Raw genomic sequence first — 27,191 nt, forward strand, 5'->3', positions numbered from 1 at the left:
TTTGACATTGTCTTAAGAATGAGATTTTTTGATGCAGTGGAAACTATTTCACTTGGCAAGTTAGGTTGCAGCTGTGTTATCTATGTCACCATGATGTATGTAAACATGAATATTACAGGTGTTTTCTGTGCAGTCTCTGAAAAGGAAGTACCTGCTATTTCAAAAATGCTAAAGAAATGTGGGTGTGAAACATTTTAACCATTTCTTAATTGAAAGCAGTCAAGGAGTCACTTTTATTTTTCACATTTCGTTTGGCATAAATTTTAAGACCACTCTGAGTTACTAATAAAGTCAATTCCATGCTAAGCAAACTTGTTTTCAAAGTAAGGCAGATCGACTTTAATATAGTTACGCTTTCACTACCACTGTATTCCTTCTTTGATAAAAACTATTCTGTAAAATCTTTAAAGTTTTGTAAACTCTTAAAAACTAAGCATATAAATCATTGCCACTCCTTTTGACAAGTGTCCTGGTTTGCATCGTAAGCAACTATTTCTCATCCAGTTTTTGCATCAGTAACCCAGGAAATTACGCTTTCGTTTCTGATTTACCTTTCCTATTACAGGTTAACAAAAATCTCTCATTTACTTCAGTATCAGCCTCCTCACAACAGTTGAAGTCAAAACAATCAAACGTACTGGACGCTCATCAGATTCTGCGTCAGTTTGGTTTCACTCAAACTGGTGAGCCCCTTTCTTGCTTTGACTGTTCTTTCAATGTTCAGATTCTGTTTTTTAATGGATATCATTTATTTCACTTCAGAAATCTGGCTCATAGCATTGTAATGGTCAGTTTTCACACCTGATGAATTATATTCCAGCATTTTTTCTTTCTAAATTATTTCAAAAGCAAATTTGAATTTGGTAATTTTAATAGTAGACACTCCCAACCTCTATTCTATTGAGCAGATAATAATTTAAAGGTAGCAAAACGTGTGAGTTTTAAACATGTATAATATGAAATCTGATTCAGTTTCCCTTGGGTAAAGGAACCATAGTTTATGGATAATCACATTTTGTAATTCATTTCAAGGAAAGCCTACATAAAATGCATTTTGGCAGAAACAGAATACATCCTGCCAGTACTATCGTGTTTCTTTAAAATTAGAAAATTTAAGAAAATATGCGAAGAAGCTAGTTATTAAAATGTATATCAATCACAGAGTTGAACTATACAACTGCAAATTTTTAGGCTAATGTTTTAAATTAATTTGAATAAGGTTTTCAAAGGATATCGAAGAAAAAGCATCTAGGTGAGAAATGTGTATTTTTGGTATTGAAAGATGACTATTTCTATTCATTAGCTTTAGGTTTTTTATGGTATTTTTTCTGCTATTGAAGTCTTTTAGAAAGATGAGACAGCTGAGAATAACAAAACAGTTGTCTTTGACAGAGAGTTATAAGAAGAAGAAGAAACTTGAGCTTGAAAAGATCAACATACTTTATTTAGAAATTTAGGAACAATATTACTTTTCTACTTTGAAGGTATTTGGAGTTGTGCAAGTTATTTTAATATTGCTACATTTTAATATCGCTGAGTTACGTATTACAGTGGGAAAATACTTGGTTCAGGAACTCTTATGTTCAGTCTGGCTGTGCCTTTTATTATCCTTATTACCTGCAAACGTTAGAATCTTCATTTTAAAACTAGAAATGATGTTTGCATTATATATTGTTGAAGTTCAAATCACGAAGCACATATGAAAGCACTCTATAAGCATAAGATACTATATGAGTGTAACATACTTATCTCATAAACAGGATGAGTGTGTACATTAGCTTTGAAAATACTTTGAGTTCTAATTTTAAATCACTATAATAATTAACAATTATCCCAAACCTTAGAAATTTAAAATTTCTAGTGTTTCAGATACCGCTAGAAGTTAGAGGAATAACTTTGTTCTTGTGTACAGTGGGGGGCCCACCGTGGCTGCTCCTGTAGACACATTCTCTGCACCCTAACTCGATACTTGGTTTGCCTTCAGACCGCATCATTTTAATGACTAGGAGGGAGGGAACCTGTCTCCACCACTTGATCCCTATCTTTCTGCTGAGGTCTAAAATTCTTCCAGGAACAAATCTTTCCTTCCACATTTCAGGATTAAGGGGATAGAACATAAATGTCTGATTGAGTTAGCAGATTGATTAAAGTTCATTCAAGTAGTGTCTTAAGTTTATCAACCAACAAGGTGTAGATAATAGATATAAAATTCTTTTTCTGTAAACGGAAAGAGCAGAGAGGATAGATAGGAAGGCCTTTGAAATGGAAGAGCGATTACCACCATGACAGATAAAGACTAAAGATAAAGAATAAAAGGAAAGCCCGATATGATAAAGGCAAGCCTTGCAAACTTCACAATTATACGTAAGATTGGCTCCTTTTACCTTCAGCTTTCCGTGGCCATATAGGCCTTGAGTGGGCCTTTTAAATCATGCATGTCCCTTGGTGTGTGCACTATCGCAAGAGCATTACCATTAAGCCATGTAATACATGGTAAGAATGCTTTGCTTGATTTTTAGTTATTAATATGCCTGACCTCATTTTAAGGCACATCCTTCCTATAAAATTTATTGAGATATTGCTGTATAGAAGAGTTATAAAAGCAGACTATGTAGTCCTTTGCAAAATGGCCAAATCCATCTTATTCATTAAGAAGCCAATCTTTGTGGAAAAAAATCCTGCCCTAGGAAACAGGTGAACTAGTTTCTACACCTGACTTCACTTCTGAATGACTATAGAATCTTTAGTAACTTCTTCAGGCCTCAGTTTTCTCATCCCTGCAGGTAAATGAGGGCTCTGGATTTGGTGAGTTTCTGTCTTAAAAATTCTGTGAGTCTATTCAATATTCAAACCAGTTTTAAAAGGGGATAAATAGTTAGTGTTCTTGACTGTATAAATAATCTATTAGAATCTGAAATGAAGGACTATGGAAACAATGTAGATAGGATGTTTAAAAATAAAAATCTTACTGAAAAGCTATCAGCTTTTGGCTTTGTACAGTGTAAAGAAAGACTATTTACACAGAACTAGTCAATATGGGCCCACTGGCCTTCATGCAAGAGGCTTAAGAGGAAGGGTTGATTTGATATATATTATATATAAGTGAGTTTATATGCTGGAAGACAAGACCCAGAAGTGCATTTACGGTCTGCTGTGACTTCTGTTGACCTTATTCAAGGTGAGTTCTGGGTAATGGAGACTGCTAGAAAAGTAAGGCTTTCTTCCTTGGTTTGTATTCTTCAGAGTTTCTAGAATACTGTCTTTATTCATTCTAAAATCATTTTAAATGGCTACTTTGTTTAAGTCCCTTTCTTAAGGATATGGACTAAATATGGCAGTCTCTGCCCTCAAGGAACTTTGGTTGGGAAGACAAATGAGCACGCAACAAATTATGTCAGAGTGTGATAAATTCTAAAATCACAGTATAAACAAAGTGTCACTGAAATATAGAGGGATAAAGCAGCTGAGCGATTTCTCGTACTTTACATGTCCACGCAGAACTCTTGCCCCCAAACTGTTCCTCCACTTCCACTTCCCCTGCCCCACACCAGGTCTTCCCACCCAGCACTCCGGCACATGTACCCAGTCATTTAGGTTGAACCAGAAGCCATTCGGGATCCCTCTTCTCCCTCTACTTCCCTGCTTTTACTCCTGTCCCTTAGCTTATTCTCCCCACAGCAGACAATGTGATTCTCTGAAATATAAATTAGATCCTGTTACTTCACTGCTTAAAACTCTTAAATGGGTTTCTGTGGCGGTCAGAATGAGTTCCATACTCATTGGAAGGTAAAACCATACCTTCCAAGGTCTCGCCTCTGTCTTTGTCATCGGCCTCATCAGCAGATGGGGCTGCAGGAGGGCACGCTGAGCCGAGAGGCAGGCAGCTAAACAAACAACTGGAAGCGAGCTTGACTTGGCCAGGCAGTGGTTTGAATCTTAGGTTAGCTGGAGGAAATGGTGAGATGGAAGTGTTTGGGAAGAACTGAGTTGCAAAGTAGATTGGGGTCAAACTGTGCCCTACTGAGGAATTCACATTTTATTCTCTAGATAAAATAGAGCTATCCAAAGGTATGAGGATGAAAGAGAAATGATAAAATATGTTTCTAAAAAATACAGCTCGGGCTTCCCTGGTGGCGCAGTGGTTGAGAGTCCGCCTGCCGATGCAGGGGACACAGGTTCGTGCCCCAGTCCGGGAAGATCCCACATGCCGCAGAGCAGCTGGGCCCGTGAGCCATGGCCGCTGAGCCTGCGCGTCCGGGGCCTGTGCTCCACAATGAGAGAGGCTGCAACAGTGAGAGGCCCGCGTACCGCAAAAAATAAATAAATAAAAAAAATAAAATAAAAAATACAGCTCGTGTCTTAGTGAGGGATGGGTTAGAGAGGAAAAGAGCTGGATACAACTCTTATGAGATACTTATTTTAGGAACTGTTCATTAGGCTTTTGCTCTAGGTTCTTAATGAACAAAATAATAAATCAGCTAATTTTATTAAAATTAAAACCATAAATCTTTTCTGAGTAATTTGTATAAGAAAGAAAGTTATAAAATTATATTCGTCAATTATACCTTTATAAAGCTGGGAAAAAAGGACATTTTAATTTTAAAATTTTAGATTAAATTGTAGGTTATAGTTCATAAATGTCTCACCATATGGTGAACATGTTGTAGTGCATCTCAAAACTGTTTCCAAACTTCCTTAGTATAATGAAGAAAATCTATAAAACAACAACAGTAACTTTTATTTGTATCAAAATCTATTTATATACATCTTCATTTGATCCTCAACAAAACCCTCTGAGAAGTAGGGTAAACATTAAAATCATAGAGTGTAAACTCTTGAGAGCTGCTAGGACCTTAAATCTTTGACTGTCAATCCCTTTACCGTGAAACTGAGAAGCAGAAGGGCTGACGTGTCAGAGTTCACATAGCTAGTGGCATTGGTATCTAGAGCAAGATCTCATCGCGCCTACCTCAGTACTTACCCTCACCATCCCACGCTGCCTCTGCCTTTGGCTGGAGGAGGGCACTAGTTCAGAAGTGAAGTGGACCCTCAGTGAGGCTATGCCTAGAGCCACTCCTTCATTCCTGGCCCATTGTCCTCCCACTCTGCCCAGAGGTCCCTCTGGCCACGGGCGTGTACTTTTCTTACTAGCATTGGAGGTGTGTGATATATTGCAAAGTAATAACCTGGACAGTACTATTTGGAATAGGTGTAGTTGTTAAAACTGAGGTGTCACGAAGGTATTTTCTAAGAATTAATGAAGTTATCTTTTTATCTGATCTTTAAATATAATTCTGTGTTCACCAGTTACTAGATTACTTAAAGCCTAGTTCCGGTGAAATTGTGGTATTTAGTTGCCAGTCAAATCAAGAGATTCTCTGCAGAGAAATTTTGTTCTGAGACAGTTGGTCTGAATCCCAGATCCCATTCAACTATCTTGAGAGTCCTTATTATATTAATAGTAGTAAATTTTAACATGTGGATTATTCAGTAATAAAATCAATCACAGTTATGAGGGTGGAAGTTAGAGGAAGTGCTTATCAGCTTTGTATGACTATATTTGAAGGACAGCATCATTCATTTTTGTGTACTTAGTCTATCTTTTCACAGCATTGCACTAAATTTAATTCATATTAATAGGTAAGTAGAGGCGTGCAAAATAAAATGATTCATTTTTATTAATATGACTATTAATGTAATCTTTATATCCTCTTTTTAAATATTTTTATTTATTTGTTTTTGGCTGCATTGGGTCTTCGTTGCTGTGCACGGGTTTTCTCTAGTTACGGCGAGCAGGGGCTACTCTTCATTGCGGTGCGCGGGCTTCTCATTGAGGTGGCTTCTGTTGTGGCGGAGCTCAGGCTCTAGGTGCGCGGGCTCAGTAGTTGTGGCACGTGGGCTCAGTAGTTGTGGCGCGCGGGCTCTAGAGTGCAGGCTCAGTAGTTGTGGCACACAGACTTAGTTCCTCCGCGGCATGTGGGATCTTCCTGGACAAAACCGTGTCCCCTGCATTGGCAGGCGGATTCTTAACTACTGCGCCACCAGGGAAGTCCTATATCCTCTTTTTAAATTGTAGACTTGGAGTTTGATGGGGTGGCAGATTGTGACTTGGTTTTTAAAAGTGATCAATAGCTTCCGTCTTCTCCATATTTTGTTTGCACTCTCCATTAGATCATGTAAACATATGCTAATGTTTTTTCCATATCCTAAACAGTCAAGATATTTGACTTAAACAAAAATATAAAATAATTCAGATGACTTCAGTATTGGTTGAGAGGTCTGTCAAGTTAACTTTTGTGCTTCTACATGTTGGATAATATTTGAAAAACTGTATCTTTCCGTTTCTTTTGCGTGTCTTTGCCAAGTATACACTTATTCCCTTGACCAGTTCTTAAAATTAGGAGCTATTTTTCCAGTCAAATTTTAGTTTTATTGTTTTCACAATGTTAGTATTTCTTAAGGTTTCAACTTTTTATGGAGAAGTGCAAAACTTTTAAAATAATGTAACTGAAATCTGTTATTTATGTATCATAATTTCACCAGAGATTCTGTGATATCCTTATATAAACCCATTGTAGAAGGTAGATTACATGTAAGCTGGAAATATGATGGTTCTTATATTTCAAAGGGAGAAAAAGAAAACATTTAGGCAAAAATTAGGTTAGAATAACTCAAACACAGGTGATGGTAAAAGGGGGTTTCCGTTTTAAGGAAGGCAAAATGAGTTCAAAGACTTCCTCATACTATCAGAATTGGCAGAGTTTTCTGTTAGTATTGCTTAATGAACTTTAAACTATTAATTGAAAAAGAATGTTTCATTGAATTCTGATTTCAAACCTCCAGAATTACGAGACTTCAGTTCAGGTGTGGGATGAAAGGAATTAATTCACTACCAAAGATAATCTGCAGAATTAACTGATTATCTGTAGACACATGTCCTTAAGTGTGCTTAATGATGCTAACCAACCACTCTTCTGAATTCAGCACTTGTGTGTTTTGGTGAAAAAAGTACTAAATCTGGGGTCAGAAGGCCAGAAGTGTTGGGGCTGAGCTCTAATTCTGCCACTTCCCAGCTGTTATCTTGGATAGTTTCTCTCTGCCAGTACAGTGTCTCTACTTTCTACTTCAGATGAATTTTCTACTTCATAGAGTTGTGAGGATGAGATACTTTGAAATCCATAAATACTGTGAGAATAAACAACATGAAATTTTGGGGAGATTCTTTTTATATTATTATTTTTTTAACTTTGAAATCATGCAGTTTGCATTGTGGCCAAAGGAATGGAGGAAATCTTATTTTAAGACATGATTTAATAAATGTGAGAAGTGATGATGACAGAAAAAAGAACATGTCAGAGAGGCAAACATGGATTCTCAAAAGAGAATTTTGAGAAGCATGCCAAAAAAGACATTAAGATGAAGTAATTAGAAGACAGGTTTTCAAACAAATATCTCAAATATAAATAATCCACCAGAACCCACTTAACTTTTGAAACTCTGGCTTTCCACGTAAGTACTAGCCAACACAAAACCCCTGGAGGTGGGAATGTTTTAATATTTGGATTTTTCTGGACACTGAGAAAAAGACCTTGATCACATGGCTTTATTTCTTTAACACATCACTATTTTATATTCCCTTCCACAAAGAAGAGAGTTTATTTGTTAGATATTTTTTGTTACCAGTTTCTAAAATTATTGCTTGATTGGTACATTAAAGATATAAGGTGCTGTTTTAGTAACCAGTATCAGGATTTTTCTAAGTAATTCTCCAGTGATCTGAGTTAATCTACTTGTTGAAGGTTGAAACTTATCCTTACTTGTAATAAAAGTGCCTATATTTCCTGAATAATAAATGTCACTTGAATTAGTGAAGTGTTTCTAACCATGTCGATAACTTAAAGTATATTCTACATATTTATCGTTTCCTAATTTAAACATCATTTTTATCAACTCTAGTAAATGTTAATATACTTAATGAATGGTCTTCATGCACAAGGGTATGCACTTGGTCCCCATTGAGATAAGAAATTTCTTATCATGGTCCTCATTGAGATAGGAAATTTCTCCTAACACCCTCTGAGGGGAGAATATAAATGCAAGCATTTCTCCTCATATGAATCTGATGATTTGAATAAACATAAATTTGTGCACTATTTCCTAGCCATTTATTTTGTAAGAAGCTATTTTATAGAATATTTATATGGTGTATATGGTTCTAACCTTACAATTTTAAACCTTTTCCCTCTATCTGTTAACCGTAAAAAACTTTAAGTTTTTCTTCTTTTTCAGTCACATTTCTGTGTGTGTGTGTGTGTGTGTGTGTGTGTTTGTGTGTGTGTGTGTTTTGTTTAAGAACCTACTAAATTTAGTTGTCAAATTATACTGTGACATTTGCCCAGTGTATTAATTTTTAAAGTAAAATAATTAACAGTGAAAAATAACAAGAAAGCAACTGAAAACCATAAACTATGAGAAATTAAAATGTCTTACTGATTTAATGAATATGAAAAATACATAATTTCTTTCTAACGTAGCCAGAGTACATGCCAGATCACTGAATTTATATTTTACAGGTATTCTGATGTTTACCTTTTCCAAAGCTTTCCAATTGATGTAATAACAACTTCTTAATTTGTCTTTTTTATATTTTAAAGATTTATAGAAGTTATTTGCATATGGCATCTTTTTTAAAAGATCAAATATGAAATTTCTGAGAGTTCAGGCAAAGTTAAACAGAGCTATTGTAGTATATGTGGCTCTGAAATATGAAATCTAATCTCAGAAAAGATTTTCAGCCTCAAACTTGTGTAGCAAGGTATATAAGCTAACCACTTTTTGTCATGTATGTGACAGAAATGTAATCATTGCCATGAGTGAGGTTGAGTTTCCTGAAAGGAGTTTCTGTATTTTACTCTTGATGTTAGCATTACTGTTTTTCAGGTGGGAACTATGGACTCCTTCTCCTTTCCTTTTTCTAACTAGTCAGTCTCAGAGCCCTCTCATTCCTTTATTCTAAGTCTTTCTTAGTTCACCAATCATCCATTTGATCTTTATGGTTTCTTTCTTGTCCTGTTTGTTCCTTTTTCCTAATATCAAAGTTCTGTGGATGTCATTATATCTTCCTAGATCTCTAAGTTCTCTTCTCTGAATTGATATTTCCTCTGTGTTCAGTTTTTTCATCTGTTAATGTATCCTGTGTTTTTCTTTTATGCCAATGATTTTTCCTTTATATCTGATGATCCTTGGTATCTGGTTTTCTTTAAATGAATGACTGGATACAAATATGGTGTCCCTCCCTCTTCTGTTGTGTAAATAACTCTATAATCTAACTGTTTTGTCACCTGAGCAGAAAGTCTATTGAGAACTTTGTATATATGGCTAAAACATATTAACTGGCAGGCTTATATTTAGGGCAGTAAACAGGTAAGATACATGAGCCCACATGTCAGGTTGTCAGAAAGAGAATAAGTAGGACAGCAGTATCGACTCTAGAAGTCTTCACTCTGTCCAGATGGTTTGTTCAATATTACTTTTAGAGACAATGCCATTGACTTTTTTTTTTTTTTTTGCTTGTGGTTAATGCTCAGCGGCATCCATTTTATGTGGGATCCGCAGCCTATTTGGCCCAAGTGTTTTACATATGGACCTTCCATTATTTCTCCTGGATTATGTTTTGTTTTGCTCCCTACCAAATATGCTGATTCTGTGTTCACAGCTCCTCAGAGTTCCATTGTCAGATTCTGTGTCTACAGCAGCCCACCGTAATGTTTTCAGACAGGTGTTTCTAATCACTTTTCATCTTCCGTAAATTTGTTGAAATTTCTAATCTGTTCTTTCAGGCTCACCAGTGACCTATACACATTGCTGATTCCAGTGGTCAATTCTTTGTCCTTATCTTGCTTGACCTATCAGCAGCATTTGACACACTCGATGGCTTCTTAATACGTTGGTTTCTGGATCCCCACGTTCTTGGTTTTTTCTCTTATCTCATTAGCTACTGCTCTTCATTCTCCTTTGCTGATTCTTCCTCTTTTCTTCCATGTCTTTTTAGACTGTTCCACTGCAATCTGATCCTCTTTTATTCCCTGTACTTCACTTCCTTGATGAACTCATGACTTTAAGTAAAGCCCACACACCAGTGATTCTCAAATGTCTATCTTCAGCCCAGACCTCTTTCCTGAATTCTAGACCAGCACAGTCCAATATGGGAACCTTCAGCCTCATGTGGCAGTTGAATACTTGAAATGTGTCTTGTGTGACTGAGGAATTAAATTTTTAATTTTTCTTCATTTTAATTTAAATTTAAATAGCCACATGTGGTCAGTAGCTATCATATTGGACAGATCTACAAAAGTACAGATCTACAAAAGTACAGATCTACAAAACCTACTTTGATGTATATCTTCATTATCTGACACCAGACAAATCAGGTGTTACAATATAAAGAATGGATTACCCATTTTTTAAATTAAATACAAATAATGCTTTTAATATTAAAACTTTCCTGAAAGTATTATCCTGAAGATTTCATGATATTTCATCATCACGATTGTGCGTTGATTAATAGAGACTCCAGAAGTTTCTTATTTTTCATATTTAAATTAGTACCACATATTCTGGTAGCACGTAGCCAAGAGGTCAGAGACACCTGAATTTAGATTCAGATTCTGTTTCTTATGCTGTGACCTGGAGCAAGTGATTTCATCTTAGTGACTTGTCATTTGAAAATAGAGGATAGGAAACTGTTTACTGCAAGTGAAAGTTTTTAAATACCAACCTATGTTTGACTTACAATGCAGTAAGAGTTATAGATAGTATCTTTATGACTATATCCAGAACTATTTTAATCATTGAACCTTTTGATTTGAAATTTACTTAACTTCCCACTAAATTTTAGAAAGAGAAATCACTATGCTCTTAGAATTAAATTTAGTGTATGTCTTACGTTAAAAATCCATATTCTTTCAGTATGTATTTTTTCAAAATACAACTTCTAGGCATACTGATTAAAACACTTCCAAGACAAAAGTAGTTTTCATTATATAATCCTGAAGTAGGAGACTTTGAAGGTTTCAGCCTCCTTATCAGAACATAATTTATATCATGGTGAAAATAGTGAATGTTTTATAATTTACTGCTGTGCCTCCAGGGAAAATTGCTAGTATCAGTAACCAATCCACTCAAAGTGAGGATTAGAGGAAGAATTACAACAACTTTATATTGACTGCAACAGGCAAGGTGAGAGGACAGGTTATAAAATGGCAAAATTATTTTTGACCAGGCATAACTTTATTGTTTGTTTTTTATAGTTTGAGAAAGACTATGTTTAACATTGTTTAATATCAACCATAAGACACATTTTACTATTTTATAATTTTAAACTGAAATGACAGTTTTTCCATTTTTAAGGCAGTTAGGCATACAAAAAGATGTCGTGGAATGTATTCCCAAATATGTACTTCTTTGGTTTTCTGTAACTTTTTCTGATAATAAACTTAATGCCTGGTCTTAAAGAAAAAGTATTCCATAATTTTGAAGCCTTTCTTCAATTGCTAGAGCTTATGAATATTTTTAGTTTTTCAGTATTATAGTGAATACATTGTATATCAAAATGTTGACCACATCTATGATAATGAAAAATATTTTAATTCATGTTTAAAGGAGAATAAATTTTATTCCATATGATTCACATATACTCATTCCTTCCCTTTATATATCTACACATTAGTATTTTCACAGATTTCATATCACAATCCATTTCAGTCTTTATGTTCTATTATTCTTTGAAAAGTTATGAGTTTAAAAAATCAGTAATTATTTTTTATTTACTAATCTTGCTTAGGGTAGGCACTGCTTAGAACCAAGGAAGCAGTTCCTTATGTTTCCACTCCCCTGGTCATGGGGAAAAAAATGAAATACTATTTATATCATAAAAATAATTTTTATTTCCTTTGTAAACTTCTATGTCCCAAATTAACCTTTTTGTGAATTAAGCCTATGATAAGAAATACTTTAGTTTTTAAACATTTTGGTTTGTGTCTGCTGAAGGCCCTGGAAATTCAGAGTACGAGGGCTATCTAAATTAAGTTTTCATTTACTCTTACTCAGTTAGATTATACTTTTCTAAGACTGTACTCAGAATAGCCCTAAGGTTTTGTGTAGAGTAGCTAACTGCATACTTTTTGCATTTTGTGGTTTAGTCAGTTTGGTCTAGATAGTGAAGAGACTGTGATATCATAGAATTTACTGGTAATGTTTTCTGGAAATGAATATCCATCACTTATTGAAATGCCAACTAACAGTGGAAATTAGGTTGAGGAACCAGACCTTCTGGTAATGATAGAGATGTCTAGATAATGCTGATTTGTATTTTCCAGAATTTTAAACATGTATTTTCAGGAAACTTTTTCCTTAGTGAAAAGTGAATGAAAATGTAAAGAATAACTCTGTGTTTTTCTGCAAGTCTTGAGAGCAAAGTTGATGACAAATATGGAAACTAAGAAATGACTAAGTGGAATGACTGGTCATTTTTAAAAAATAATTTAAGTAGTTTTTTCAGTGTAAATGTTTGATAAGTAAAAAGTAGAACATTATTTTAATGTTCTAATTTCAGTCAGTTTACTTTTTTCCTCAACTTTCTCCTCTGTAAAAACATTCAACTATAATTTCATAAGGAGTAAAATTGAGAATGATTTTTGACTAGTGTCCATCTTTTTCTTTTTTATCAAACCAGAAATACTGTATTTTAGTAGAAGCACCCTACAAAAAAGCTGTTAGTTTAAAAAATAAAAACCTTTTTATACTTGATCAAAAATTAATTCATACAGGTTATCAACCAATGTTTATGGCGAGCTTACTATGCACTAGAGACTGTGCTAAGCCCTGGGGAAATGGAAGCTGAAAGACTGCCCTCAAAGTCCTCCCAGTCTAGCAGGCAAAGAAATAGGTATAATATGTTGGGGATGAGTTCAGCAGGAGATAAGCATAAAATACTAAGAGAGCGCAGAGAAAGGAATCCGTTCGATTAAATGTATTAATTCTGTGTTGTCTTTACAATACAGAACAATATTGTCCATTTAAGACTCCTCTAAATGGCAGTTTAGAATAAGGAATCTGGATTTTGTTGCTGGCCTTTTAGGACACTAATATGTCTCAAGTCATGTGAGAGCCTTAATTACTATGTTACATCTTTCAAATGTGCCTCCCAGTGGTATTCTGGGAATAAGTGAGTTAATACATAAAAAGCACTCCTGGGGCTTCCCTGGTGGCGCAGTGGTTGAGAGTCCGCCTGCTGATGCAGGGGACACGGGTTCGTGCCCCGGTCCGGGAGGATCCCACATGCTGCAGAGCGGCTGGGCCCGTGAGCCCTGGCCACTGAGCCTGCGCATCCGGAGCCTGTGCTCCGCAACGGGAGAGGCCACAACAGTGAGAGGCCCACGTACGGCAAAAAAAAAAAAAAAAAAAAAAAAAAAAGCACTCCAGTTTCTTTTATATTAATGTGTGTGAGTGACACTGTGTGTGTGTGTGTGTATGTGTGTGTGTGTGTGGTGTGTGTTGCGTATTGTGTATACCTGCCCTTCTTTTGAAAGGAATCCAGTCTTTCACATCTCACAGCTATTAAATTTTTCTGAGCAAAGTAGGCAGTGAGCAGGTTTTTTATTTTGGCCACTTCAGAATCAACAAAGTTTGAGGTTTTCTGGGGAGAGGGTAGTCTCATTTTCCTCTCTTTCTTCTTTTTTCTTTTATTTTTGTAGTAATATTATGAGGCTTGATACTTAATGTCTCCTCAGTCTTTTCAATCTGTATATTTTCAAGCGAAGATTTATAAACAGTTGAAAGCAAAACACTTTAAAAACTAATGTTAAAGGCAGTGTAAAGGCACAGTATAGCAGTTAGGCAAATTAATGTACTTAATATTCAGTGAACTTTAACAGGGAAAAAGTTGATATAGCATAATCATATTTTTAAAATGACTTCTCACTGCTTTGAGTTGTGGAAAACGTCTTCTAAATTATCATGCTTATGTTCAGAATTTAAATTTATTGTCTCTGTCTAGAATTTAAATTGGATCTTTTATGGATGGACCCGGGAAAATGAATTCTCACTTTCTTATATTCTCAATACTGTACCACTACAGATGAAAATAGTTTTCCCTTATTCAATCCTTTCTCATGTTAACTTTCTTCTATTTTGTTTTTAATTCTAAAGGATGTTTAATTCCTGCATATACAGATTCTGGGAATGCAAGATCATTCATACATTCAGTAAGTACCCAGTGAGTACTTACTTTGTCCCAGGCACTGTTAAAAGTGTTATGTGAATGTATCAGTGAACAGAACAGATAATAATCCATGTCCTTGTTTAAGCTTACTTCCAGTGGAGAGAGACAGACAATAAGCAAATAAATACAGAATAAATAACAAAACAAGGAAAGGGGATAGGGTGAACTGGGGAATGGGGTTAGGTTGCTGTTTTTAATGGGTGGTAAAGGAAAGCTTTACAAAGAAGGTGACACTTGAGCAAAATTTTGAAGAAGAAAGAAAGCCATGTTAGGAAGAATAGCATACCCAACCAAGATCCCAAGTCAGAAATTTGCTTAGTGTGCATTTTGCGCAGCAAAAACGCTAATATGTCTGGTGTGGAGGAATGAGGGGGAGAGTAGAAGTCAGAGGGGTAGCAAGAGGCCAGATCATACAGAACCTTATATAAATGAGTGCAAAGCACCGCCCTATCCCGAACACTGGCGTTATTCACTAGAGATGTATTTTTAAAAGGGGGAGGTGGATGGGATTGTACAGTTTAATACTTGCTATAAATAAAAATATGAACAAAGTGTACAGGAGAGCAGATACGACGTAATGACGAATAATTCCATGTAGAGAAAGCAATATTTAAAGTAATTGTTGCAAGATGAGAAGACTGTCAATTAGAAAAAGTATTAAGGCATCCCAGCTAGGAAGGCCAGTTAAAATATAATTTTAATAATTGAGATGGGAGAACTGGACTGAAGTAAGAAACTAGAGATGTTAAGTTATTAGAAATTTGGAATGTGAACGGTAAGAGATAGAGAAGTAGAATTTGAGGATAACTAAGGATTCTAATTTCGGTGAAGGAGTGGATGGCAATCCATTAACAAAAATAGGGGAATATAGGAATATTGGGAAAATGATAATGAATTGTATACAGTGTTTTGGATATATTGAGTTTGAGATGCCTGGCAGACATCTAGAGCAAGACATCAAATAACTTACACATCTATTTGAACCTTATTTATTAAATGCCCTACTATGAGTCAAGCCCTGTGCTAGGAACTAGACTACATACTTTGAAATACAGGCTTGGAGCATAAGTATAGATTAAGGAGTCAGTGGCATATGTGTAGTCTTTGAATCCACAGGAGTAAGGGAGATAAGCTTGAAGAGGCTATTGAAGAGACAGAACCATTAGGATGACTATGAGGTTGATATCTTGGATATTTGCTACCTAAAAAAGGCAGTAAAGGAGACAATTGAAAATACAGGCAAATACAGAAAGCTTCTGTTGGTGCTAAATGTCTTTTTTTGTTGTTAATTCGTCACTGCAGTAACAAATCTGAATAAAAAAGAAATACCTGAATTATATGAGTATACCCTTCATCTTTTTTGTAGCTGTACTTGTGATTTGCAGAGTTCTATGACATTGTTCAAATAATATCAGTGTTAAAGACTTAGGCTAAATTATATTTTAAGGATTGAACACACAGAATTGAAGTAATTTTGTCCTTGTCTATATAATAAATATGTGTCACAATTTTGTTAGAAACATACCTGTCTTCAGATTGAATATCTAGAGCATGTCACAAAAGATGTGATTTGAACAGACTTCAGTCTCTTGTTAGAGTGAGAGGAAATTGATCAAACACTAAAAATTGTATGCAGTTCTTGGTAGTTTTTAAATAGAAATAAGTACTCTAGGATTTTGACCAGTTATTGGTTAGCACAATTAAATTATTTGGATATCAGTTTATGAGCCAGTTAAAGAAATGCTAACTTTATATATTCATTGGATCAGTGAATTTAATTTTTTGACTAATATTTGGAAATAAATAGCACAGATCATTAGAGACTAGCATAGCCAGGAAATCTTCCCAGAAGGTATGAGATGTAACTGAAGCATAGAAAGACTGAATTGTATTCACTGTCGGTGGTGGGGCTGAAATCAGGAGTCCCATTGTCTCATTGATGTATTGTCCACCATGTAGCTACTCACTTCTCCCTGCTTGCTTTATACTTTTTCATAAGCACTAATTTACTAGTCTCAAAATTTAGGGACCCCTTACCCCACTTCCTAGTGTCTTACATACTCATTCATGTTTACATACTCCCGGTCACTACCTGATTCCATGACTAACACAGAAAAGCCTACTAATTTGTGGTTTGAATATTCACTGCTATACCTCTGTGGTCTGTATAGACCCCCAGACATTGTAGACTTAAGGCCCTTAGCCTTTGATGTTTCTGAGTTTGGAGAAGTTTTTTCATATAATATATGAAAAGTACAGTTTTCAAAGAATATTCTCTTTCTGAAATCTTTGAAATATGTAGAGGACTTTCCATAGCATCCGGAAACATCCAATATGAAATAAATATTAACATTTTACCAGGTTAAATAAGGATACACCACTTTAAGATTCACATTTATTAAAAGTTCACTTTTAGATGAATATTTAGAAAAATATGTAGAATATGGGATGACTGTACCTGTGGAGAATCTGTAGCCTATTCTGCTGCAAGATGTTTTTATAATTCTCATTTTCTCTACTCATGTATTCAGTCATTCAACAAGCATTTATTGAAGATGAACTATTTGAGACAAGAAACTAAAGTTTTAATAACTATAGTGAGAAAAATGCTGTGATAGAGGATTGCACAGGAATACTAAGGGAAGGAGAGATGGGGAAGAGTATCTAAATCAGAAGTGGGATGAGGGGAAGAAAATCACATAGTGTTTCCTAAAGAACAGAATGTTTGACCCGAACTATAAGTGATGTCCAAACAGCTTTGCGTGCCAATTTGAGTTAAGCAGTTTGAGTTAAATACTTGAGGGAGGAGGATGTGTATCCTGAAGCTTAAGCTGTAGAAGGACAAGATAACAATTTTCCCTTCGGAAGAGTCTCTCTGGCAGTGGGGATGTCATTGGAAGATTCATGGAGCAAATCAGAGAGTTGTATTAGGAAGCTATTTCAATAGTCCAAATGATGAGAGAGCATCCAAACTTAGTAGTGAGACAGAGAGGAGGGGGCAGGTTTTATATAAATATGTATATATGTATGTGTGTATACATATATCTATACACACATATATATGTATGTGTGTGCATATTTTATAATTTTTTTTATTAAATGTATGATAAAGTCATTATTTTCACCTCAGGTTGTATGAGAGAAGCCCTTGAGTTCTAACAAGAACTCATTGTTAGAATAGCTAACCTTTGTCATATAAATATTTAATTATAATGCTTACTATCTCTTTTTTCCTTTAAACTTTAGTTCTACATGTATTTAAAGGCTGTTGAAAGCATATGAAAAATATAGAATTTTTAAAAATTGAAGTATAGTTGATTTACAGTATTGTGTTTCAGGTGTACAACATAGTCATTCAATATTTTTATAGATTATACTCCTTTTAAAGTTATTATAAAATATTGGCTATATTCCCTGTGCTGTACACCATATGTTTGTAGTTTATTTATTTTACACATAGTTTGTACCTCTTAATCCTCTACCTGTATCTTGCCCCTACCCTCTTCCCTCTCTCCACTGGTAGCCACTTGTTTGTTCTTTATATCTGTGAGTCTATTTCTTTTTTGTTATATTCACTAGTTCGTTTTACTTTTTAGATTCCGCATATAAGTGATATCATACAGTATTTGACTTTCTCTGTCTGACTTATTTACTGAGCATAATATCCTCCAGGTCCATCCATGTTGTTGCAAATGGCAAAATTTGATTCTTTTTTATGGCTAAGTAATATTCCATTACACACACACACACACACACACACACACACACACACACACACACACACAGAGTACACCTTCTTTATCCATTCATCTGTTGATGGACATTGGGTTGCTTCCATACCTTAGCTATTGTAAATAATATTGCAATGAACACGGAGGTGCATGTATCTTTTTGAATTACTGTTTTTGTTTTCTTCAGATATATACCCAGGAGTGGACTTGCTGGATCATATGGTAGTTCTAATTTTAGTTTTCTGAGAAACCTCCTTACTGTTTTCCATAGTGGCTGCACCAATTTACATTCCTACCAACTATGTCCTAGATTTCCCTTTTTTCCCTCATCCGTGCCTACATTTGTTGTTTGTGGTCTTTTTGGTGATAGCCATTCTGACTGGCGTGAGGTGATATCTCATTGCAGTTTTGATTTGCATTTCTCTGATGATTAGTGAGGTTGAGCATCTTTTCATGTGCCTGTTGGCCATCTGTATGTCTCCTTTGGAAAAAAGTGTCTATCCAGGTTTCCTGCTCACTTTTTTAATCGGGTTATTTGTTTTTTTGATATTGAGTTTTATATGCTGTTTACATACTTGGTATATTAACTTTTTATTGGTCATATCATTTGCAAATATTTTCTCCCATTCAGTTGGTAATCTTCTCATTTTGTCAGTGGTTTCCTTGGCTATGCAAAACCTTTAAGTTTAGGTTCCATTTGTTTATTTTTGCTTTTGCTTCATTTGCCTTAGGAGACAGATCCAAAAAACAATTTGCTCAATTGATGTCAAAGAGTGTTCTACCTACATTTTCTTCTAGGAGTTTTATGGCTTCCCTTCTTTAATTTAGGTTTTTAATCCATTTTGAGCTTTTTTTTCCTATATGGTGTGAAGAAATGTTCTAATTTCGTTTTATTACATGTAGCTATCCAGTTACCCCAGTACCACTTATTGAAGAGTCTTTCTTTTCTCCATTGTTTATTCTTGCCTCCTTTGTTGTAGATTAATTGATCATAAGTGTGTGGGTTTTTTTCTGGGCTCTCTATTCTATTCCATTGATCTATGTGTCTGTTTTTGTGCCAGTAGCATACTGTTTTGATTATTATAGCTTTGTAGTATAATATGAAGTCAGGGAGTACGATACCTCTAGCTTTGTAAAGATTGCTTTGACTGTTCAGGGTCTTTTGTGGTTCCATATAAATTTTAGATTATCTGTTTTAGTTCTGTGAAAAATGTCATGGCTATTTTGATAGGGATTGCTTTAAATCTGTAGATTGCTTTGGGTAGTATAGACATTTTAGCAATATTAGTTCTTCCAATCCATCCATAGTATCTTTCCATTTCTTCATATCATCTTCAGTTTCCTTCATCGGTGTTTTATAGTTTTTAGAGTCTTTTACTTCCTTGGTTAAGTTTATTCCTAGGTATTTTATTCTATATGAGGCAATTTTAAATGAGATGATTTTCTTGCTTTCTCTTCCTGATAGTTCATTATTAGTGTATAGAAAATCAACAGATTTCTGTATGTTAATCTTGTATCCTGTAACTTTGCTGAATTCATTTATTAGTTCTAATAGTTTTTGTTTTGGGTGGAGACTTTAGGGTTTTCTGTATATAGTATCATGGACAGTTTTACTTCTTCCCTTCCAATTTGGATGCCTTTTATTTCTTTTCTTTTCTTTCTTTCTTTTTCTTTTGTCTGATTGTTGTGGGTAAGACTTCCAATACAGTAATAAATAGAAGTAGTGAGAGTGGGTGTCCTTGTCTTGTTTCTGATTTTAGAGGGAAAGCTTTTAGCTCTTCACCATTGAGTATGATATTAGCTGTAGGTTTGTCATAAATGGGCTTTATTATGTTGCTATATGTTCCCTCTGTACTAATTTTGATGAGAATTTTTATCATGAATGGTTGTTGAATTTTGTCAAATGCTTTTTCTGTATCTGTTGAGGTGCTCATGTGATTTTTACCTTTGTTAATGTGGTATATTGCATTGATTGATTTGTGGATATTGAACCATACTTGCATGCCTGAAATAAATCCCATTTGATCATGGTGTTTGATCTTTTTTATTTATTGTTGAATTTGGTTTGGTAATATGTTGTTGAGGATTTTTGCATCTATATACATTAGAGATATTGCCCTGTATTTTCTTTTTTAGTATCTTTGTCTTATTTTGGTATCAGAGTAATGATGACCTTACAGAGTTAATTTGGGAGTGTTCCTCTCTCTTCAGTTTTTTGAAATAGTTTGAGAAGGGTAATGCATATATTCTTTGTATGTTTGGTAGAATTCCCCTGTGAAGTCATCTGGTCCTGGACTTGTTTGCTGATTCAATTCACTACTGATTCAATTTCACTACTAATTTGTTTGGATTATCTCTTTCTCCCTGATTCAGTTTTGGAAGATTGTATGTTTCTAGGAATTTATCCATTTCTTCTAGGTTGTCCAATTCATTGGCATATAACTGTTAGTAGTATTCTCTTATGATTTTTTTGTGTCTCCGTGATATTGGTTGTAATTTCTCCTCTTTCATTTCTTATTTTGTTTATTTAGGTCCTCTCTTTTTATTCTTGATGGGCCTGGCTAAAGGCTTACCAATTTTATCTTTGCAAAAAGCCAGCTCTTGTTTTCACTGATCTTTTCCATTGTTTTTTGGTCTCTATTTCATTTATTTGCTCTCTGATCTTTATTATTTCCTTCCTTGTGCTGAATTTGGACTTTGATTTTGTTCTTTTCCTAATTCCTTTAGATAGTAGGTTCTGTTGTTTATTTGAAATTTTTCTTGGTTCTTGAGGTAGGCCTGTATTATGGTAAACTTCTCTCTCAGAACTGCTTTTGCTACATCCCATGGATTTTGGAAAGTTGTGTTTTTATTTTCATTTATATCAAAATATTTTCTGATTTCCTCTTTGATTGCTTTGTTAACCCATTGGTTTTTTAGTAATAAGTTGTTTAGTCTCCATGTTTTTATGTTTTTTCCGTTTTTCTTTCTAATTTCTAGTTCCATGCCGTTGTGGTCGGAAAAAAATACTTGATATAATTTCTGTCCTCTTAAATTTATTGAGACTTGTTTTATGGTCTAGCATGTGATCTCTTCTGGAGAATGTTCCATTTGCACCTGAAAAGAATGTGTATTCATCTTTTTCGGTGGAATACCCTGCAAGGTATCTACTAAGTCCAACTGGTCTAAGTGTAGTTTAAGACCACTGTTCCCTTATTGATTTTCTGTGTGCATGACCTGTCCATTGATGTCATTAGGGTGTTGAAGCCCCTACTATTATTGTATTATTGTCAGTTTCTCCCTTTAAGTCTGTTAGTATTTGCTTTATATATTTAGATACTCCTATATTAGGTGCATATATATTAATGAATGTTATATTCTCTTCTTGTATTGATCCCTTTATCATTATATAATGCCCTTCTTTGTCTTTGTTTTAGACACTATTTTAACGTCTATTTTGCCTGATGAGTATTGCCACCCCAGTTTTCTTTTTGTTTCATTTGCGTGATATATATTTTTTTCCATCCTCTCACTTTCAGTCTGTGTGTGTCTCTAGCTGTGAATTGAGTCTCTTATAAGCAACATATAGATGCACCTTTTTATATCCAGTCAGCCACCCTATGTCTTTTGATTGGAGTAATTAGTCCACTGATATTTAAAGTGACTATTAGTAAGTATGTACTTATTGCCTTTTTGTTGTTTCCTGGTTGTTTTTGTAGTTCTCTCTTCTTCTTTTAGTTTCTTCTCTTGTTTGATGATTTTCTTTAGTGTTATTCTTGTGTTCCTTTCTTTCTGATTTTTGTGTATGTGTTGTAGGTTTTTGATTTGTGGTTACCACGGGGTTTGTATATGTTGACCTATAACTATATCTACTTGTTTTAAAGTTCTAACACATTCTACAAGATCTTCCTTTTTTACTCCCCTCTCCCACGTTCTGTGTTTTTGATATCATATTTACATTTTCATGTCTATCTCTTAACTGTTTAATGTAGTTATAGTTGATTTTACAGTTTTTGTCTTTTAATCTTTATACTAGCTTAAGTGGTTGATCCATAGCATTTCCTATATATTTGCCTTTACTAGTGGGATTTTTCCTTTCCTATAAATTCTTACTTCTTTTCTTGTAGCCTTTTCTTTTCCACTTAGAGAAGACCTTTTAACACTTCTTGTAGGATCAGTTTAGTATTGATGAACTCTTTTAGTTTTTGCTTGTCTGAGAAGTTATTTCTCTCTCCTTCAATTCTGAGTGATAACCTTACTGGGTAGCATATCCTAGGCTGTAGGTCTTTCCCTTTCAGCGCTTTAAATATATCATACCACTCCCTTCCAGCCTGCAAAGTTTCTGCAGAAAAGTCAGCTGAAAGCTTAATACCTTGTATATGACTATTTTTCTCTTGCTGCCTTTAAAATTCTCTCTTTATCTTTAACTCTTGCCATTTTAATTATGATATGTCTTGGTGTTGGCCTCTTTCGGTTCATCTTGTTTGGGACTCTGTGCTTCCTGTACTTGGAAATCTGTTTCTTCAGCTTTGGGAAGTTTTCAGCCATAATTTCATCAAATATATTTTTAAACCCTTTCTCTTTTCTCCTTCTGGGACCCCTACCATGTGCATGTTAATATGCTTGATATTGTCCTGGAGGTCCCTTAGCTGTCCTCATTTTTTAAAATTTGTTTTTCTTTTTGCTGTTCTGATTGGATGATTTCCATTGTTCTATCTTTTGGATCATTTATGCATTCTTCTGTATTACATAGTCTGCTGTTAATTCTTTCTAGTATGTTTTTCATTTCAATTATTTTAGTCTTTAGCTCTGACTGGTTCTTTTTTATGATTTCTAGTTCTTTGCTAAAATTCTCACCTGTTCATCTATTCTTTTCCCAAGTTCAGTTAGTATTCTTATTACTAATACCTTGAACCCTTTATCTGGTAAATTATCTGTTTCATTGGTTGTTCTTTCAGGTTTTTTTTTTCTTGTTCTTTCATTTGAAACAAAAACTTTGGTCTCCTTATTTTCTTTACCTTTCTGTGTCTCTATGAAATTAGGTGAAACAGTTAACTATTGTGGTCTTGAAGAGGTGTTCTTGTGTGGGAGCATCCTATGTAGTCTGAATGTGCCCAGTGGCTTTGATGTTAGAGCTGGATCTGAAATGAGCAAGGGTCATGCCTTCCCCGAGGGTGTGCTGGCAGCTATCACCTTGGTGGGAGGTGTGGCTAGAGAGGGAGGGGCTAGTGATGGAGCAGCTAGAGCTAGAGCCAGGTGTGAGCCTGGGCTTCTCCTGTGCTCATTAGGCATCACCACCATATCAGGGGTGGAAGTGGGTCCCAAGGAGGTGGAGCAGAAGCCCTGAGGGTCAGATCCGAGCTTATTCCATTCACTTTAAGTATGTGTTCTCCCCACTCCTGGCAATGGCACCTTCTCCCCAGAGGAGAACAGTGCTGGAGCAAGAGGAGCCAGAGCAGACACCCAGTCTTGGGCACATGCTGGGATGGTCATGGCACACCAGTCAAGAGTTGCAGACCACTTCTGGTCTGCTGCCTCCATGAGTGTCAGCCATGGCTGCCCTCACCCTGTTCACATGCAGTGCCAGGTCCAAGCCGGCTCCAACCCCTACAAGAGCCCACTCTCCTCAGCATCAGCACCTCTGCCCTAGAAGGAGCTGCACCAGAGCAAGAGGGGCTGGAGCAGGCACCTGGTGCAGGCTGGGTCATGCACTGAGCCAGTTGTGGGAAACTGGCCAGAGCCCCGTGCAGTTTCAGTCTGCTTCCTCTGCCTTTTTCAGGGAGTAAGCAAGCACGTGCACACTCTGCATGAGTGAGGTCTCGATTTCTTACAGTCCTCCTTTAGGTCCCACTGGTTTTCAAACCCACTAAGGGTACTCATCTTCCTGGTTTTGAACCTTAGGGCTGGGGTGCCCAAGATGTGGTTCAAACCCCTCACTCTTCAGGGAGGATCTTTGAGCCCCTGATATCCCCCTCCTCTTCTGTGTCCCCGCCTTGGAGCACAGGTCCCAACCTGATCACTTCCCCTCCCTTCCTACTCGACTCTGATCTTTCTTTACAAGCTTGGTTGTAGGAGAGTCTTTCTGCCAGTCTCCCATTTGTTTTCAGTGAGAATTGCTCCACGTGTAGATGGTTTTTTTTATGTGTTCATTGGCAGAGGTGAGCTCAGCATCTTTCTACTCTGCCATCTTGATCTCCTTCTGGATCAGATATTTTAAACATTAAAATCAAAATAAACATTCTGAATATATATCAATTATGTTCAGCGTTCAGTAGGCCAGGTATAATTTGAAGTATTTTTTATATTTATTAACTGATTTAACCCTCCCGTCAGCCAGTGAGATGCATATTGCTTCCCCTGTACTGAATAAGGAAATGAAGGCACAGAGTGGATAAATAACTTGCCCAAGTCACATATCTAATAGTTGCCAGAGCCAGTCTTTGAATACATTACAGAGCGGCTCCAGAGTCAGGATATATTATACAAATAAATTGTTCTGTGGAATGGATTTTTTCCCTGATTATAAAGGAACAATAATAGTAGAGATTATAAACAACTCATCTACAATAGTAGAGATTATAAACAACTCATATCTCTGAACAGGGTGGTAATTTTATTATTATATATAATAATATTAATATTATATATAATATAATTATTGTTATAATTTAAAATTATTTTTAATAAACATAGTAGATTTATTGAGTGGTGCTATCAACATGTCAAATATAAATACATTCATGCATTAATTGTGGAGTTTTCTCTCATTTTTAGGAAGGTGTTCTAATCAATCCAGAGTGAGTGTTTTGATTTTCTGTTGGCTCTTTGTTTTAAATAATGCTGAGAAATTTTTTCAGTGAGAATTTTAAACCTGTTTACTCTGCTTATATGGAAGATTTTTCAGTTTCCAAAAATCTAGAATCTTTTTTGTTTGTTTTTCATGACATTAACTTTTTTAAAGAGTCTGCCTGAGCCAGTTGTCCTGTAGAATAGCCACTGTTTTGATTTTATCTATTTTATCATGATTAGATCCAAGCCAGACTTTTTTTGGCCATAATACAGTAAGTGATGTGTGCTTTTTTGCATCACATCAGGTGGTATATAATGTCAGGTTGCCCCACTATTGGTGTTGCTATATTTAGTCCTGGATCTTTTTCTGAGCATTTTAATACATTCTGTTGATCTACATGTCTACTCTTGTGTCATCCCCACATTGTTTTAATTACAGAGACTTTTTACAATATATATTGATACTTAGTATTTATTTTCAGTCATCACTCTTTTTTTCCCCAGGATTTTTCTAGCTATTCTTGCATAGTCTTCTATATGAATTTTAGAATCAACTTGTCTTGTGCTGGGGCAAAAACTATTTTATTGAAATCACATTAAATTCATATATGATCTCAGAGAAAATTGGCCTTTATGTGATGTTACATTGTCTTAGAACAAGGGATGTCTTTCCATTTGTTCAAGACTACTTTTATGTCTTTCAGAAGTATTTTTACATTTTCTTCATACTGTTTTATGTATTTTTTGTATTTATTCAAGTATTTTCTCTTTTATGATAATCTTATAAATGAGGTATGCTTTTTAATTATATCTTCTAACTGGTTGTTTGAAAATGTAAAGGGTATTGATTTTTATATATTAAATTTTATATTATGCTGACTTTCTGATTTTTTAGTTCTCTTATTGGTTGTGTTAGTTTTAGCATTGATTCTTTTGGACTTTCTGGGTATAAATTATATTATCTGAGTAACAGATTTACTTCTTTTCCAATTCTTGAGAAGGGCTTGCAGTTTTCATAGAGACATCTTTATATTGAATTTGGCAGGAAAGATCTTTGCCTTCTAAAATACTGTATTTTACTGTAATATAATAAATTGTATTTCATTTCTCTTAGCCATAGATAATCAAAGCATAGTTCTCCCTGTGCCCCATATAGAGATTAATGGCAATTTCCAAAACTCAACTAGGATGCATAGTTACAGTGTTGCCTAAAACAAATAACTCTTTAGAAAGTTTCATAGAAGGGAGGAGAGAGGTTCTCCTGTCCTTAGCACAGTGCCCTGTGCTTGGTGGGTTGCCCATAATCATTTGATGATGATACATAAGGTTGCTGGATATATGTTCTGGCTTCAGAATTTGGCACTTTGTTTGGCCTGCTTTGTTTTTGCAATAAATCTGATCATCTTTTTTCTTTCTTTCCTTTGATCATGGTCCTGACTTGAAGGTTGGTAGAATTTAAGGAAACTAAAAAATATATAATTCTGCTGTTCCAATCAGTCAGGTACAAGTGGGGTATAATGTCATGTTCTGATTTTCCACAAAGTAAAATACCCAAAGCATCTCCCAAGAAGCATAAAATTTCTTCATTATCTTCTCCAGAGTGTATTAATGTCTGGAAAATTAGGAAAATTTTAAAATAATACATTTCAATTTTTTAGTAGGTTTAGAAACATTACCAAAGGAAGTAGTTAATTGATGTTTTTAAAAAGAGTCCTAGGACATTAATTCAAACATTCTGATGACTAATACACACAGTTAACACTGCATTGTAGAATATGAAGCCGGTGGCTATGGCATAGATTAATTCATTCAGTTAATATCTGAGTTAACTCTTGAGGGCCTTCTGTGTTTCGAGCATTTGGACCAGGCACTATGGATACAAAAGTGAATTAAATCAGATCCTGACCACAGCGGCTAGACAAACACACAAATGGGTCTGGAGGTTTGTGACTTAGATGCATGGGTTTCAGTAATGGTACTGCTGCTCCTTGGTTGTGTGACCCATCTTCTGACTTACTTTCTGAAAGCTGCTATTTCCTCCCTTTAAAATGGTGTTATCTTTGTTGTTTATTAATTAGCTGTCTTAAAATTCTTAATAGTTGTCAAGTTTTGTTTGTTTTGTTTTAATTTAAGAGATTCTCTAATTTTTCCATTGTTATCAGTGGCACTACCAGTCGTATAAGGTTATTTGCTGATCTTCAAGTTACTGAAACTCCTTACCAGAGTTTATTTTCTTTGCATGCTCATGGTTGTGGTCCCAACTATTCTGCTGGAGGTCTGAACTATAGCAAAAAAATGAAAGCAAACCTGTGCAACTCTTACCCCTGTGCTGAGGCACAGGATTAAGCTTCTCCTCTCAAGTTTATTCAGTTGCAGGTTACAGCCATCTCCCAGTAACTGGTCCTAGAAGC

At 35.2% G+C, this 27,191-nt stretch overlaps 1 protein-coding gene across 3 annotated transcripts in view; it reads left to right on the plus strand.

The window, feature by feature from the left end:
- AHI1 (Abelson helper integration site 1) overlaps nt 1–27,191 on the plus strand; it is a 210,435-nt gene that overhangs the window by 90,422 nt on the left and 92,822 nt on the right. For all 3 annotated transcript variants that reach the window (XR_014326800.1, XR_014326801.1, XM_082856087.1), the window contains exon 20: nt 566–683. Coding sequence is in view for 1 of the 3 variants with exons in the window: in XM_082856087.1 (XP_082712213.1) it covers nt 566–683 (118 nt within the window). In the remaining 2 variants the exon portion in view is untranslated. The remainder of the gene's footprint in view (nt 1–565; nt 684–27,191) is intronic.

This window comes from Leucopleurus acutus (genome assembly GCF_964270905.1).
Source record: "Leucopleurus acutus genome assembly, chromosome: 15".
NCBI classification, from domain to species: domain Eukaryota; kingdom Metazoa; phylum Chordata; class Mammalia; order Artiodactyla; family Delphinidae; genus Leucopleurus; species Leucopleurus acutus.